Source organism: Diceros bicornis, chromosome 25 (genome assembly GCF_020826845.1).
Source record: "Diceros bicornis minor isolate mBicDic1 chromosome 25, mDicBic1.mat.cur, whole genome shotgun sequence".
NCBI lineage: Eukaryota > Metazoa > Chordata > Mammalia > Perissodactyla > Rhinocerotidae > Diceros > Diceros bicornis.
This window is the reverse complement of record NC_080764.1, coordinates 8,953,734-8,970,186: the sequence shown is the minus strand read 5'-3', so window position 1 is coordinate 8,970,186 and position 16,453 is coordinate 8,953,734. Positions and strand designations below refer to the sequence as shown.

Below are 16,453 nucleotides of genomic sequence, written 5' to 3'. Positions count from 1 at the left end.
ATTTCCGTTGTTAGCTGGGGAGCCAGGTCCTGGCAGGTGCGTGAAAGTCATTAAGACAAAATACCTTTCTTAGGTTTGGATGGAAGAGACAAAGTGCAAAGATGAAATTTGCACTTCGATGAGATAACACTGTACCCTGTATTTACTTTCATACAGCTCTTTTTCCTCTCCCGTGTTCGGGACCTCGGCCCACTGCGCTCTTAGGGCACTGGGGGCCTCTTTGGAGGCCCCGCCTTCACCGTGACGCATTTCTCTTCAGGCCACGCCCCCCCTGACCGAAGGCTTTAAATACGCCGTCTGTCGCGTCACTTTCACGCGACCTCATCTTTGTCAGTGCACAAAATGGCGCCTTACAGCCTACTGGTGACCCGGCTGCAGGTGAGCGAGCTCAGGGCCCTCGGGTTTCACGGGGGCGGGGTGCCTCCTACTTTACCTGCGGCTGTGGGCGAGGCAGGGCGAGGCGGACCCAACCTCTGGCCGACTTTCCGTGTACCTGTTCCGACCGCGGGCCCAGTGCCGGTGCCCGCTACTCCGGCGCCCGAGGTCAAGGCGTCCCCGGCTCAGTCAGCTCTCCCAGCCCAGACCCCGCTGACGGGATCCGTGGGTCCAAGCAGCGGCGGCCAGGTGAAGAGTGGAGGCACCTCATTCTCCTTTTTGAGGACCGCACTCTTCTCTCTCGTAGGGTGCCGTTCTGTTTCTCAAGGTGAGGACAAGGTGACTGGGGGGCGCGGTCGTTGTTGAGCCCGCTGAGCCCAGAACCCGAAGGCCTCTCTTCTCATCTCTCAGCAGCGGAGACTTGGCTCTCAGCTAGCCAGGAGCATCTACGGTTGGCAGGCCTGGAGTCGGGAGAAAAAACTAGTACCCTATTACATTTTATGAGGATCCTGCGGATCATAACAGTATAGCCAAGAATACAAGGAAATCTGGGCCCCGACGTAGTAAATAGTAATAACAGTAGTCTCTCACCTTTGCACAAGATTGCAAGACAGGTTTTATTCCTCATCATAACATTTGATTCGTTTACTCATCTGGTGAGGTGATTCTTCTTATTTGTTAGGTGATGAAATTGCTAGAAAGTAGATGACAGTTCTTGCTTTGTGAGTGTCACAGAAGTGCTGTGACCTGAGCGTCTGTCCTACTTACCCCTCTGTTCTTCTTCATGTCAACCTATCCTCACAGAACTTTCTGAACCAAAGTGTGATCCTTGAGCTGACATTTGTATTTGTTAGAGCACCAGAGTCGAGTATTTTGAGTTCACAATTAGTTGCTTTTCAATTACTAGATGGGAGGGTAAAGAGACTCAACGGTTTGATCTTGACTCTCCTGTTTGACCTTGATTCTCCTGTTATGAATCATCTAGAAAATTGACATCTGACTTCCAGATGGTTTTTTTCACTCCTAACTTGACAGCTCTAGGAAGGTATTATACTCAAAGGTTCAATATCAAGCGTGTAGTTTGTTAATAAAAATAAAGAAAGCAAGCACTTATAGACATTCTCTGACAACCTTTTCCATTTAACTTTGTGAATCTACTTTGAATCAAGTCGTGCAGCTTTGACTATAGAATTAAAAAGTTGTGTGCTGGGCGGGCCCCGTGGCTTAGCAGGTAAGTGCTCTCGCTCCGCTACTGGTGACCGGGGTTCAGATCCCGGGCGCGCACCGACCCACCGCTCCTCCGGCCATGCTGAGGCCCTGTCCCACATACAGCAACTAGAAGGCTGTGCAACTATGACATACAACTATCTACTGGGGCTTTGGGGAAAAAAGGAGGAGGATTGGCAATAGATGTTAGCTCAGAGCCGGTCTTCCTCAGCAAAAAGAGGAGGATATTAGCACGGATGTTAGCTCAGGGCTAATCTTCCTCACACACGCACACAAAAAAAAGTTGTGTGCTGTACTCTGAGGAAGCATTGTGTTACTAGAAGTTTTTTTTTTTTATCACATTGCTTAAATTTAAACCATACGGTTTAAAGTGAAATCATCATTTATCTTAAAATACTTTTTTTTTAAAGTTTTTATTTATTTTATTTTTTTTCCCCCAAAGCCCCAGTAGATAGTTGTATGTCATAGTTGCACAGCCTTCTAGTTGCTGTATGTGGGACGAGGCCTCATCGTGGCCGGAGAAGCGGTGCTTTGGTGCGCGCCCGGGATCCGAACCTGGGCTGCCAGCAGCGGAGCGCACGCACTTAACCGCTAAGCCACGGGGCCGGCCCTTAAAATACTTCTGATCTCTCAATTCTGGGCAAAGACAAGGGATTTCCCCTAATTATCTCTTCAGATCTTTTGATTCTGTAGGTTAACAATGTGGAAATAGTTGTCTTTTTCCTGATCCTTCTGTCCCAAGATGTTGTGAAATCAGGCAAGATTATTTGTTAACATAAATGATTACAGATTTATTAAGCTTGGAAGAGAGGACTTATATCACAGTATTTTTGAACTGAGAGAGGATCTTGGGAAGCATGAGTGTTAGACTGGTATAGAAAGAGATCTGAGCCATAGTTCATGTTCTACCGTGACCCTGTGACTTTGAGCAAGTTACTTCTGAATCCCAGTTTTCTCATCTGTCAGTTGGTGATGGATCTTCATTGACAAACATTTATTGAGTACGTGGTAATTGGCTTCTACTCAGATTGTTATGATGATTGATATAAAGTGATGAGAAAGAGGAATATGTTTTTTTTTTTTTATGATCATCATGTGGTCCAGCCTCTCACATATGGACATTCCAAGACCTTGAGAGCCTGGGTGACTTCCAGTAGCACAGTCAGAATTAGAATCCAAGTCTCCTTGTTTGTTCATTCAGCTAAGATGAATGAACAGCATTATACCACACTGCCTCCCAGTAGCCAGCTGTCTTAAGTAGTGGCCAGCTAATACTGTCCTCTGAGAACCTTGTAAATTTACCTCTTTTGTGTTTGGCTACTTTTGAGAAGTGATGGTACTACCTTAGTTGTCATATCTGCAGAATCCTGCCCATGCATTCAGTTTATTCCTACCTCATTCACCACATATTTACTGAGCACCCACTGCTTGCTCTGGATACAATGATAAGCAAAGCAGACAATTCTTGTTCTCATGGAGCTTCCACTATATTCTAATGTATTCTACTGTAGAGGGCCTTGGAGATCTTTCTCAGCCGAAATATTTTTCTTCTGCCCTTGGCTGAACCAAAGATGAAGGTAGATAATAGAATGATGGTAATTACTGCTATCACTAAGAGTAGCTCATATTTACCTTATTGTGTGCCAGTAATCTCACAACACCCTGTGAGATAAGGCAGAGCTGTTAGCCCTGTCTTATGGATGAAGAAACAGGGTTAGAGAGGAAACAGTGTAATGGTTAAGAGCATGGATTCTGACGTCACGCTATCTGAATTTGAATGTTGACTCTGATGCTTGCTTGCTGTGACTTTGGGCAAGTTACTTCACCTTTCTGTGCCTTTTTCCTCACCTGTAAGATATGGATAGTAATAGAACATCTGACTTATCTAATAATCATATTAGAGTTGTAAAGTATTTAGAACCCTGCCTGTACCTAGTAAGTGCTATATGATTGTTTATTAAACAAAATAAAATACACTTGCTTGGGGCCTTGTCCGTAGTTGTTAGTAGATGTGATTTGACTCTGCACCTTGCTGATTCCAGAGCCCGAGGTCCTAGCACCTGCTCTACCATGATTCCCTGTGGCATCAAGACTCAGCCTGTCCACCAGGGCACCAATATTGCTCCATAACCTTAGAACAGTGCTCTTTAAGTTGAAAGTTTGACAGTACCTGCTACCAGCTAGTGAGATTAGAAACAGTGAAGACAGTGGAGGTGCAAGTTTTGGAAAGCCACGTTTACCCTCTGGTTTTTGTTATTTATTTTTGTGCAAATGACTATAGATGGTAAATAAGAGGGATTGGGCACTTGCAAATACATTTTTTAGGTCTTTGGTTTTGCCTTGTACTGGAGTGCTGAGTTCTCAACTCATGACTTTGGAGAGTCATGTAACCTCTTGCATGTAACTCTGAGATGGCAGTTAACTACGAAGAAGTCTTGCCAAAACTACATATTTGGCAGAAGTTAGGTTCTCTGTAAAGTGCCATGTAAAAAAATCTTACTTTGAGTTATGAAACAGGTCATTCTGGTTGCATGTTCCCTGTGGTACCTTTTCAGGTGTCCTGTAGTTAACTGTGGATTTGAGTTGAGTGAATGAATGAATGATTGAATGGATGAGTAAACAAACTTCCAGTCTCAAACTTGGGCAGAGGGAGTAGAATCACCATCTTTTTTTTTTTCCTTTTTATTTTTTGTTTTTCTTCTTTTGAGAATCACCATCTTGAGGACTAGGAGAGAACACAATTCCCTTGAACCAACTGTTTCCAAAATGTTTATTGAAAGCTTATTATATATGCCTAGCACTGTTCTAGACACTGGGAGTGCAACAGTCTACAAGAATAGTGGAGCTTTTATTGTAGTTCTGGGGAGACAGAAAATAAACAAGTAGATAAATAAGGAAATTGTAGCTGCGAAGTGCTATGAGGAAGGTAAGATAGGATAGTGTGGTAGAGAGAGTAGAGGTGCGGATGTGGCATGACTTTAACTGGGGTGGTTGAGGAAGGCCTCTCAGAAGAGGTGATATTTGAGCTGATACTTAAATGATAAGAAGGCAGCCCTTCAGCATTTTGGGAGGAGAGACTTCAAGTAGAAGGAGCAGAATGTGCAAAGCACCTGAGATAAGTATGAACTTAGTGTGTTGAGATTAAGAATTAAGGCCAGTGTGGCTGAGGTGTTGAGAGGAAGGTCTGAGCAAGAGGTGGGGGCCAGGTCATGGAGGCTCTGCTAAGGAAATTGGGTTTTACTCCAAGTGTAATGAAAATCCACTGGAAGGTTTTAAGCCAGGGAGTGACAGGATCTGATTTATGGTTGAGAAAAGTCATTTGGGTTGCTGCATGGATGATGGACCACAGAGGGACAAAAGAGGAGGCAGGGAGACCAGTGGGGGCTGTTGGCGTCATCCAGGGAGTGGTGGCGGTGGTCTGCGACTAGGGTTCTGGTAGCAGAGATATTTTGGAGGCAGGTGTATTGGATGTGGAGTGCGAGGGATGGGGAATAATTAAGGATGACTCCTAGGTTTGGGGCCTGAGCAACTGAGCGATGGTGAACTCGAATTCAGTGTCATGTGTTTGCATAGTACTTGTAAAACTTAGATGAGGGCCAAAGCTCATTTATAAATTCTTGATCCTTTGATCAACTCTCCACAAGCCCCTGTATTTCACAGGTGAGGAAGCTGGATGGGTCAAGTGTCTTGCCCAGGATCCCTCACTTGAGTATGAGTATCATGTCTCAAGTGAGCCCTTTTCTGTCTCTGGCCTTACTCTGGCACCTGGTATCTCCAAGAAGGCCCATCTGGGAAGTACTTAAAATGAACGTTGATGCTTGAGTGGCTTTGTTGGCTCCAGCTTTCTTTGACACACCTGGTTTTCCCAGCATTGGTTTGGAAGGCAGTGACGGGCTCTGGGTCTCTCAGCAAATGAGGGAGGGGACCACAGGGAGGCTGCTTGCAGTCTTTAAAAAGCACATAGAATATCAGGAACCTTAGGGAGACTTCCTCTGCCACAGACTTATCACATGACTTCAAGCAGGATCTCAACCCTCTGTGGCCTTCAGGTTACACATCTGCAAAATGGGACAATTAATGGCTACCTTCCATTGGGGGGTGGGAGGTCCTGAAGGCCTAGTAATATTTGAAAAGTTCTTTAAACTCTAATTTACTATAAAAAATTGTGAATAGTTTCTGATGTTATTTTAGGAATAGGCCCTTTCTAACATTGAGAATAGAGGCAGACTTTTTCCTCAGATTGTTCCAGAATGAGGCTGTGGAAACTCTTCTTTTTTTTTTTTTTTTATAATTTTATTTATTTATTTTTCCCCCCAAAGCCCCAGTAGATAGTTGTATGTCATAGCTGCACATCCTCCTAGTTGCTGTATGTGGGATGCGGCCTCAGCATGGCCGGAGAAGCAGTGCGTCGGTGTGCACTCGGGATCCGAACCCGCGCCACCAGCAGCGGAGTGCACGCACTTAACCGCTAAGCCACGGGGCCGGCCCAAGAAGCTCTTCTTTATTTTGGGAGTTCTAAAAGGCATGGAGAATGGTTTTCCTGGGTTCGTTGTGCAAAGCTTGGGCCAAAGGAAAGGGCACCAGCTTTGGAGCCAGGTCTGGAATTCCACCTTTGCTGTGTGGCCCTGGGCAAAATAGTTAACATTCCAGAACCTCAGTTTCCTCATCTGTAAAATGGGCACAGTACCTTCTGCCTCAGGATAGTTATGAGTATTGAATGGGACCGTGTATATAAAGTACTTGGAGCAAATCTGGCACAGGGTATAGGCACTTGGTATATAAACTCTCTGTTTCCAGCCCTGGAAACGCTTACAGCTTCCATCGCCCTAGCATTTATCCTCAGCTGGTGTGTTTAAAAAAGACTGGCTCTAGGGAAGTTGCTTGTTCCTCCCCTAATCTCCAGGGATTTCGGGTATGTAGTAGTTGTTCAGGAAAACCTTTTGGATACTGCTCTAAGAGAGTTGGGAAAAGAGGTAGAAATGAATCCGCTGGCTCCCTGTTTTTTATTCTCTGAGTTGAAGGGCAACATTGGGAAAATGAGCTCTAGAATTACATTTGCAGTATTTTCATCATTAAATATAAAAGTCTGAGCCCTTGGGGAATTTAGGCCCAGGAGGAGCATTTCTGCTTTCACCCTGCAGAGATGGAGAGAGTTTCTGACTGGGAGCTTTAATTCTGTGGCCAGTGGTGGGAGGGACTGGAGAGGTCTCAGGAGTTCCTTTAACCCCCTACACTTGAGTGCTTGGTTGCTGGGCTCCTTCACCTTCTGCTGGACATTTCTGTTGTTACTGTTGGTTTTATTGTTGTTCACTGAGAGAATACAGAGCTGGGTTAAGAAAAGGGCCCTGCTTGTGAAAGAGCTTATATGCTCTTTATGAGGAAGAAGTCGCTTAAGAATTGTAATACACTGGACTGAAGCCAGGAGGGGAAGGGGTGTGCTGGGTGGGGCTAAATTCCGACTGGCCCATCCTGGAGCTTGGATGGTGTGATGGCATGTTAGTCTGCCCCACACCGTCGTCAGCATTAGAGATTCCAATACTGAGCAGTCAGACCCGCTGTACCAGTCACTGAACTAGGCCTTGTTTTACAGATGCTGCCTCATTGGTCCTTCACATCAACCCTAACAAGTAGGTATGATTAGCCTATTTATGTGACGATGGAACTGAAACCTAGAGAGGTTAAGTAGTTTGTCTGAAGTCACAGCTAGCACGCAGCAGAGCCAGATTTTGAATGCAGATTTGTTTGACTGCACAACCCAGGCTTCTTACCACTCAGCCAAACTGTTTCCCCAAAGTACTCCCCTGGGGGTAGAGGGTAGAAGCTACATCTCTGTAGAGTAAGCTAGATAGAGGGGACACAGTTCACTTGGCCCCCTACCTTGTTTAGATGTATGTCTATTTGGAGCCTTGATTGCCTCCTGCCCCAGGTACCAGCAGAGCTTGAGAGGGAGTGGCTAGAGGTGTGGGTCTCACAGAGGCAGCTTTATTCCGTGACTGAGCTGTGGGTCAGCCTCACAGGCTGCCTGTTGAGCTTGTAGAGGACGCCCTTCCTAAGTGTGTTGGTGCGGAGCTGCTGCCCAGGTGCCAGAGCAGGGCTGGGGATTTGTATGCAGTTCACAGTGTGCCTGGAGTCTCTGCTGCTGCTGCCAGCAGCAAGGAAGAATTAGGCAGATGAGTGAATCTATCAACAATTCCTTAAAGGAACCCCCTATTGCCTTGGAGCCCATTTAAAGGCTGTGACTTGGAAAGATGCAGCTCCCTGCCCCCTTTCTAAGCCTCTGTAAAAGACTGCATCCGTTTTGTGCCTGCCAGTTGCATAGCAACCAAGCTAGCTGGTTGCTCCTGGCGGGAGGGAATTGTTTAGCTTTGGGTCTTAGGAGAGGTGCCAGGCATCGCCTACCGGGAGTGGGAGAAAATTATTAGAAGCAGTCGAGATGTGGGAAGATGCTTCTTAGGAGGGTGTTGACTGACATGCATTCCTGTGTTGCCCACCTAGACAGAGCCCACCTGAGGCTTCCCTGCCAGGAAGGGGTAGGCAGCTAGTTGCTAGGAGCTGTGAGCCTGAAGGCTGCTGAGGGTCATGGTCAGAGGAATGAGGGGTCTTACTCCACCTGAGACCTTGATGTCATCCTGCTGGTGAAATGGGCTGCCTCATATGGTAGTGCGTTCCCCGCCACTGGGCAGGGCCTGCGTAGGGTGGATGACTCCGTGTTAGGCATTCAAGGACAGAATGAGTGGACAGAGGAGACCTTTTCAGTCCCATTTCAATTCTGAGATGTGCTTGGGACCTCCTCCGGGGCTCCTTGTCTTTGTTTGGTGGCTGGGAAGGGTGTAGAGTGCGTCGTGGAAAAGAGCAGCCCGTGGTCCTTTCTGCAATGCACAAGCAAGCGGTGTGTTGGTAGTAGCATCTCGTTCTCCCAGGAGAACTGAGTAACATCAACGTATATTTATTGAATGCCTGTCAGGAACCCAGCTACTGAGCTCTGTGCTTTACATATATTTTTTCCTTAAAGAATGAAGTATATTCATAAAAGCTCTCTTTTCTTTCCTCCATTCCAGTCCCCAGAGGCAACCACTGATAGGAGTTTTGTGTTTATCATTCCATACTTTTTTCTCTGCATTCACAAACAATACATTCTTCGTAATCCTCACAAAATCTCTGCTCTTTTACTCCCATTTTACAGAAGAGGAAACTGGCTTAGAGAGATGAAGAATCTTGTCTGAGATTCTAAGCCAGATCCATCTAGCTCTAGAGTGGATGCCCTTTCTGTGAGTTGGCACTAGGGTTGGAGTGTTTCCACACACTCGACAGGCAGAATGGGGCTGGTGACTTCTCTGTCTCTTGCTGAAGCAGTTGCCTCAAGAGACCAGGCCTCCTTTAGGAGCCCAGGCTGTTTGGACAGCTCAGCCACCTTCTTTCTGCTCCTCAGCTTGCTCCAAGTGCTGGTGCCCACTGACACGTGGTTCCCTAAGGCAGTGCTAGCATTTGCCACGCTTCACAGGATGGAGAGAAGGTCAGAGTGGCCCACCAGGTTGGCCTCCTGCCTGAGAATATGTTAGTCCCTTTGGTGTGGACTGTTCTCTGGGTGCAAGTGGTCTCAGGGGTGACCTCTGTTCTTTGGTAGGAGAGTACAACATGCGTGACCTTGGCTGAGTGGGGAGGCCAGAGTTCTGAGTGGGTGTGCATGTGACAGGCCTTTCCCATGTGCTTTGGCTCTTTGAATGCACACTGACGGCTCAGCACAGCCTCTGCCAGAGGCACAACTTGAACTTGAAAGCACAATGAAGAGACTTGTGTTCAAATAATGGCTCTGCCTTCATCCATTTTGGTCACTGAGTATTTCTTGAACTTCCGTGTGTCAGACATTGTCCTAGGCTCTGAGTATAGTGGTGACCAGATTAGACAAGTTTTCTGCCCACATGGAGCTTTACATTTTAGTGGAATTTATTTTCTCATCTGGCTGAGTCTCTGTTTTCTCATCTAAACAAGGGACAGAATTACCTGTAACAGTCCCACTTGGCACAGTCATTGGGAGGGTGACATAACCCTTTGTGATCTTGCCTGGCACAATTTCATTTCGTTTCGTTTCTTGCCTGGCTCCCCTGTGTGGTCCACTTTGGACACGTTCTTTCCTTCAGAGTTTGTTCTGTGTCAGTAAATGCAGGATCAGCAGAGCCTCCTTTGCTCCGTGGGAGCCCTGGAGATGTATATCCATCCAGCAAAGGAGAGGGCACCTCAGACCAAGGAGCCAGACTCCACCAAAGGCACTCTGGTTCAGCAGTTGGGACTGAGACCCCCCCATGGAGGACTGAGCCCACTTAGCTGCTGGACCCGAGCAGAGGTTGGAAGACACTGTCTGTAGCACAGTGAGAAGGGCATGGGCTCAGCAGGTTCCCAGCTGTGTGACCTTGGGCAGGCCATGTCCTGTCTCTGGGCCTCTGCATTTTCAGGGCAGTTAGGGAGGTTGAGCTCTATATAGCCAGGTTTACCAGAGTAGCTGGTACGGAGCAGTGTGACAACTAACTGCCCTTTACTCCAAAACAAATCTGAGGGCATCTGGCTACTGGTCACCCTGATGGGAGACTCCCACCCAAGTGTAGAATTAGAGAGTTGTTTCATAGCAGAGGAAGTGCCATAGGGATGCTGAGAATGGAAAAGACATGATTATGGTTTTCAAGGATTGGAGGGGCTAAAGTGTGGAAGAGTCGCGAAGCTCCTTTGATCTGGTTCCAAAGGACAGGGCTGCGAGGTGAGGCCTCTCATGTGTCCGGTGCCAGGCTGGGTGCTTTCACGTGGGTGCTCTCCTTTAATCCGCACTGCAGCCTGCGAAGGTGTTAGCCCATTTATAGATGAGAAAAGTGATGTTGAGAGGGGTTGAATAAGACCACACAAGGTTACACAGCTTGTCGAGGCAGAGCTGGGGTTTGAGCCCAGGTCTCCGACGCTGGAATCTGTACTCTGATATGATGGAGGCATGTTTTCAGGTCAGTATAAGAAGCATATGTTGTTAGTGTGAGGTATTAGAACTGTCCAGTAGTGGAATAGGCTTTCTGGAAGAAAATGAGCTTCCTGGCCTAATTGTGTTGAATCAGGGGCTTATGGAGGTTGCTGAAGAGAGGTTTTCTGCCTTGAGGCTGCCTTGGTCCTGCCCTTGTCCCCTTTGTTCCTGAGAAAGTGGAGGGTGAGGGCTTAGTGAAAGTATCTCTTGTAGATAAGGGCCTGGTGTTTACCCATGAGAATTTCACAAGGCCTGAGACTTGGGCTCCAAGTACCGGAAACAGTGTTCCCATTTCCTGGGTGTTGTGACATCTGAGTTGGATAGCCTTATGGGTGATCTCAGGAGTGTCTCTGGGCCCTGGGGCCAGGTTGAACTGAGCATTGAGTATGTTTTACTCTTGGACTTAGGAAATAAAAACAGAACCCCAGGAGGTTATTTTTAAAAAATATGCCTAAGTCATCGTCCTTTTTAAAATAATACTGCTCTGGACTACTCATACCTCAGCCACAGTGGTCAGCATATTGTAAGACTCAGTACTATCCTTTTTTAGGATAAAATTAGTGTTTACCTTTTTTTCTTATTTATAAAGGTAATTACCCATTGTAGGAAACTTGGAAAATACAGAGGTATAAAGGATATCATAAAAACAGCTGCCTATAATTATTTGTAGTACTCTACCCCTACCCAGAGATAGCCACTGTTAACATTTTGATATGTTTCCTGCCAATGTTTTTAAAATTTTACAATCCAAATAAAAAATATGTACAATAATACATGTATTTATAATCATACAAGCAGCAATGAGAACATTCTTATAAAGATTTGAACACTACTGACAAAGCTGAAATCCTCCTTTTCTACCAGCCCTTGCTTACACTTCCCTGCTTCCCAGGAGTGACAGCGGGTCAGTGAGGTCTGTCCTCTTAGGTGTAGATCTGCATACAATATGTGCACACAGAAAGAGTGTTCACACAACCTGTAGTGCATTTTATCTACAACTTAACAATGAATCTGGATAATTTTTCTTAAAGTGTTGTGTAATATTCCACAGAATGGATAAAATGTAACTTTTTAAAAAATAAATGGACATTTACGTTGTTTGTAATTCCTTAAATATTTCACTTGATGGTGCAGTGAGCATTCTGGCAGCTGCCTTCTTGTGCACATGTGTGGTCCAGGCAGATATGGGGAAACGGAGTGGCTCAGTCACAATGTACTAAGTTTTAGTAGCTATTGCCACTGAGAAGACCTTATTGGTATTCTCTAATACCAAAATTCGAGGTTACTCTTTCCTTGCTAACGCTTTAGGTTGTAAATCTTTAAGATTTTTGCCAATTACTTTTGTATAGTGGGGGGATTCTTTTTTTCATTCTTTTTTGTGTTTGTGTGAGGAAGATCAGCCCTGAGCTAGTATCCATGCCAATCCTCCTCTTTTTTTTGCTGGGGAAGACCGGCCCTGAGCTAACATCTATTGCCAATCCTCCTCCTTTGTTTTTCCCTTTTTCTCCCCAAAGCCCCAGTAGATAGTTGTATGTCATAGTTGCACATCCTTCTAGTTGCTGTATGTGGGACGCCGCCTCAGCATGGCCGGACAAGCGGTGCGTCGGTGCACGCCCGGGATCCGAACCCAGGCTGTCAGTAGTGGAGCACACACACGTAACCGCTAAGCCACGGGGCCGGTCCCCAGCCTTCATTCTTTTCCTTTTTAATAATCTGAAGTAGACTGCAAGTTGTAGAAAGCAGTGTGGTGCTTCAAAAAAAATTATTTATATTTCTTTAAAAATAACTTTTCTGATTTTAAAACTACTATGTATATAGTATTAAAGGTTCAAAATTACATAAATATAAAAAGTTAAAAAGTCTGTCAAATATTACCCTCTAGGGATAGCCACTGTTAATGGTTTGACATCTATTCCATTTTGATTGTATTTATTTCTTTAATTCATTCGTGTCCATATCCATGCTTAGAATTGCCAGGAGACACGTGGAGGTTTCAGTGTTTGGGCTTTAGAGCTAGGCTGTATTTGAATGCTCATGTTATTCACTCTGCAGGGGCACTTGGGCAAGTTACCACCTTCCTCCAGCCCTCAATTTCCTCATCTGTTAAGTGAGGTTCATATTATTACAATAGGGCTCTTCGTCCATGTAAAGTGCTTATAACTTGGCGTTCAGTAGAAAGTGTTAAATATTACTAATAATGGTCTTTGCTTAGAAACCTCAGCCATGACGCCTGTTTGGTGTGGGTACAGTGGGTACCGTGGTGCCAGGGACTATGGGGAGGGGTAGATTCAGCATGGAGCTAGTGCTTGATGCCTCTCTTGGAGTCACTGAGTGTTAAATACCACTGGGTACCTGGCACCAGGCCGGGGAGTCTGGTGAAGGGGTAGTGGTCGTATCCCTGGATGGGTTTCAGGGAGTCTGTAAAATTGTGTGTTTTCTAAATTTTCTCCATGAAGTATGTACTACTTTTTAAAATAGGAGGAAAAACCATAGTAAATTCTATTTTTAAAAAATCTGCTTGTAGCGTTTTACAATAATTGCTATTCTTTGGGAGCCCATTCATGTCATTTCATGCCTCACATAATGCTGAGCTATTATTCCCTTTTTCCAGATGAGGAAACTAGGTGCAAAGGTGAAGCCTGCTTGAGGTCGCACAGCTAGTAAATGGTGGAGCTGGGCTTCGGAGCGAGAGCTGCCTAAGTTCTTTCTGTGCCGTGTTGCCTCTTGTAAACCACAGGTTATAATTTGGGATGGTGAACCACACCCTCCTGGCCCTGCTGGGTTTCCAGCCTGACCTTGCACCATTTTCTGCTTTGTCTTTACCCCCACCAGCTTGAGTGCTTTGTAGCTCCTGCACACTAAACTTGATGATTCTGTATCTTTTTACATACTGTCTGTCCTCTTTTAGTGCATTGCAAACTCCTATTTATACTCCACAGCCCTGCTCAGTGAAGCCTTCCCTGGGCCTCCCAAGCAGAGTTAACTGTTCCCTCTGCTGCCCTCCATCCCCTGGTGTGTGCTTCCTTCTCCACATAGGTTGCATTTGCATGCTGATCTTGGCCAGACTAAGGTATATCAGTGTAGGGGCTGTCTTACTCTTCTTGGTGTCTGTGGCCTATTGCTTGGCACGTAGTAGGTGCTCAAGTGGTAAAATACAAACGTCTTTCCTGGAGGACAGAGGTTACGTGAAAAGCCACCATCAACCTCTTGTACTTTTGCCCTTCTTGAATGCATTATCTACAGAGCAGCCACAGTGATTTTTTTTCTTTTTTTTGAAAATGCAAATCTGATTCAGTCATGATCCTGCCTAAACTTTCAGTGGCTTCCCATTGCTTTTAGGATCAAGTTAAACATTTAACATGTCCTCCTGTAAAGCTCACACACAGTTACAAGACAAGGTCAAGGCCTGACTGACTGGACCAGTAAAGGTACCGTGAGCCACTCTCATATACAGACGATTCATTACTTACATAGACAGCGACAGGAAGACGAAGTCAAAGGTGCTGGTTCCCTGGGTCCTCGTCCCACACACCAAAAAGGACGACACCGAAACAGAAGGAGCTGATGGCTGCATGTAAGTTGTGAGCACCCTGTTGCAGCTAAGGGGGTTTATATTCTGCAGCTCGAGTCTGAAGGGTCCTTGGCAGAAAGCTCCATACCTCATCAGGTCCTGGGAGGCGAGGAGAAACTGTCTCATGGCAGCCTCCCAGGGGAGATAAGAAGCAAGTGGGAGAGGGCCTCACAGCAGCTCCTTAGAGGCCTCCCATCCTCTGGTGTTCCGAGGGGATCACAAGGTGTACTACCAAGACTCCAATAAGCTGTGGCTCAAGGTTGCTATGGTGCTTTTCACCTACACCTACAGAGTCTCTCATGATACCTGGCTCATTTTATCTCTTAGCCTTATTTTCTGCCATTTCCACTGCACTTTGCTCACTTTGCTCCAGCCAAGCTGACCTCTCTTTCTTCTTTCAGTTACAAGTACTTTCCTGCCACGGTGCCTTTGCACATGCTGTTCTCTGCCTGCCAGAATCCCTAGACTCCTTCCCATAAACCCTATTTTATTTGCCTGGCTAACTCCTAGTAAAGTTTCAGTTCTCAGGTTAGATACTGCTTTCTTGGAGAATCCCTTCCCCCAGTCTAGATTAGGTCCTCCAGCTTTAAACTGTGAGAGCTGCTTAGTTCTCCTTCATAGGACTTCTCTTACAGAGCTGCTGACATAGTCCCTTGAGTGATTACTTGATATCTGTCTTCTCCACCAAACTGTAAGCTCAACAAGGGCAGGGACTGTGTCTGTCTTACTTATCTGATTAATTCAGATACCACAGCACAAAGTCTAGGGCTGGATAAATACTTGTTTAATGAATCGGTAACACCTTAGTTTAAATTAGGGACGTAGTGTGGTGGAAAAAGCATTGACTTGAAAATTGAGTGGCTTGAGTTCTCCAGACTGCTATTAGCTAGGTATGTGACCTTGGGCATTCATTTCTTCATCTGTCAAATGAAGAAAAAATACTTGGTGATCTGGGCTCACCTTGGGTCCTAATAATCTCTGATTCTAGATGAACCATTTAATTAGCAGAGTTCTACAGGGATGGGACCTAGGATGAGAATCCAGCTGCCAACTTGACATCTGTGCTTGGGTGTCAGATAGGCAAATGACCATAACCAAACTCCTGGTCTCACCCCCAAGCCTGCTTTTCCTGTTGCCTTCCCCATTTCAGTTTATAGCAACTCCATTCTTCCAGTTACTCAGGCCCAAAACCTCAGGGATATTCTTGACTCTTCCCTCATCCCCGTTGGCCAATTTGCCGGCAAATCCTGTTGTTACTTCCTTCAGAATATAGCCATGAGCCAGCCCTGATTGCCTGGTGGTTAAAGTTCGGTGCTCTCACCACTTCGGTGGGTTGGGTTCATTTCCTGGTTGCAGAACCACACCACCCATCTGTCAATTGCTATGCTGTGGTGGCAGCTCACATAGAAGAACTAGAAGGACTTACAACTAGGATATACAACCATGCACTGGGGCTTTGGGAAGGGAAACAAAAAAGAAATTGGCAACAGATGTTAGCTCAGGGTGAATCTTTCCCTGCAAAAAAAAAAAAAAAAAAGACTATATCCAGGCTCCATCCCCTTCCCCACGCCTCCACCACTGTCATTCTGGCGCAAGGGTCCAAGTCACCATCATCTTTCACCCAGCTGTTGCGTTGACCCCCTGCCTGGTCTCCCTGCTTCCTTCTGTTCTATATACAGCAGCCAGAATGATCCTTGTAAATAAGTCAGAGCATGTCATTCCTGGTCAGAATTCTCCATTAGCTTCTCATCTCAGTCAGTGTGAAGTCAGACTCTTTATTCTACAGGGTCCTATACAGTCTGATTCCCTGCTACCTCTGATCTCATCTCTCACGGAACACACCCTTGTTTATTCTGGCCACACTGACCTCCTTGCTGTTCTTTTTTTTTCTATGTATTTTTTAATTTTTAAAATTACCATTTAAACCATTTTTAAGTGTAGAGTTGAGTGGCATCAAGTACTTTCACAATGTTGTGCAACCATCACCATCATCCATCTCCAGAACTTTTCCATCATCCCATGCTGAGACTCTGTACCCATTAAACACTAACTCCCTATCTCCCCTCCCCACCAGCCCCTGGCAACCACCATTCTGTTTTCTGTCTATGAATTTGACTCCTCTAGGTACCTGATAGAAGTGAAATCATATAGTATTTGTCCTTTTGTAACTGGCTTATTTCACTTAGCGTAATGTCTTCAAGGTTCATCCATATTGTAGTGTCAGAATTTTTTTTTTTGGTGAGGAAAATTGGCTCTAAGCTAACATCTGTGGCAGTCTTCCT

At 45.6% G+C, this 16,453-nt stretch overlaps 1 protein-coding gene across 2 annotated transcripts in view; it reads left to right on the top strand.

Annotated features, from left to right (window-relative positions):
• The first annotated feature begins 42 nt into the window (after nt 1–42).
• The window catches only part of ACO2 (aconitase 2), a 52,879-nt gene continuing 36,468 nt past the window's right edge, over nt 43–16,453 (top strand). The window contains exons 1-2 of one of the 2 annotated variants that reach the window (XM_058568271.1): nt 43–378; nt 683–703. In XM_058568271.1, the coding sequence (XP_058424254.1) occupies nt 343–378; nt 683–703 (57 nt within the window). In that variant the 5' untranslated portion in view covers nt 43–342. The remainder of the gene's footprint in view (nt 379–682; nt 704–16,453) is intronic. The other variant, XM_058568272.1, reaches the window with a different exon arrangement.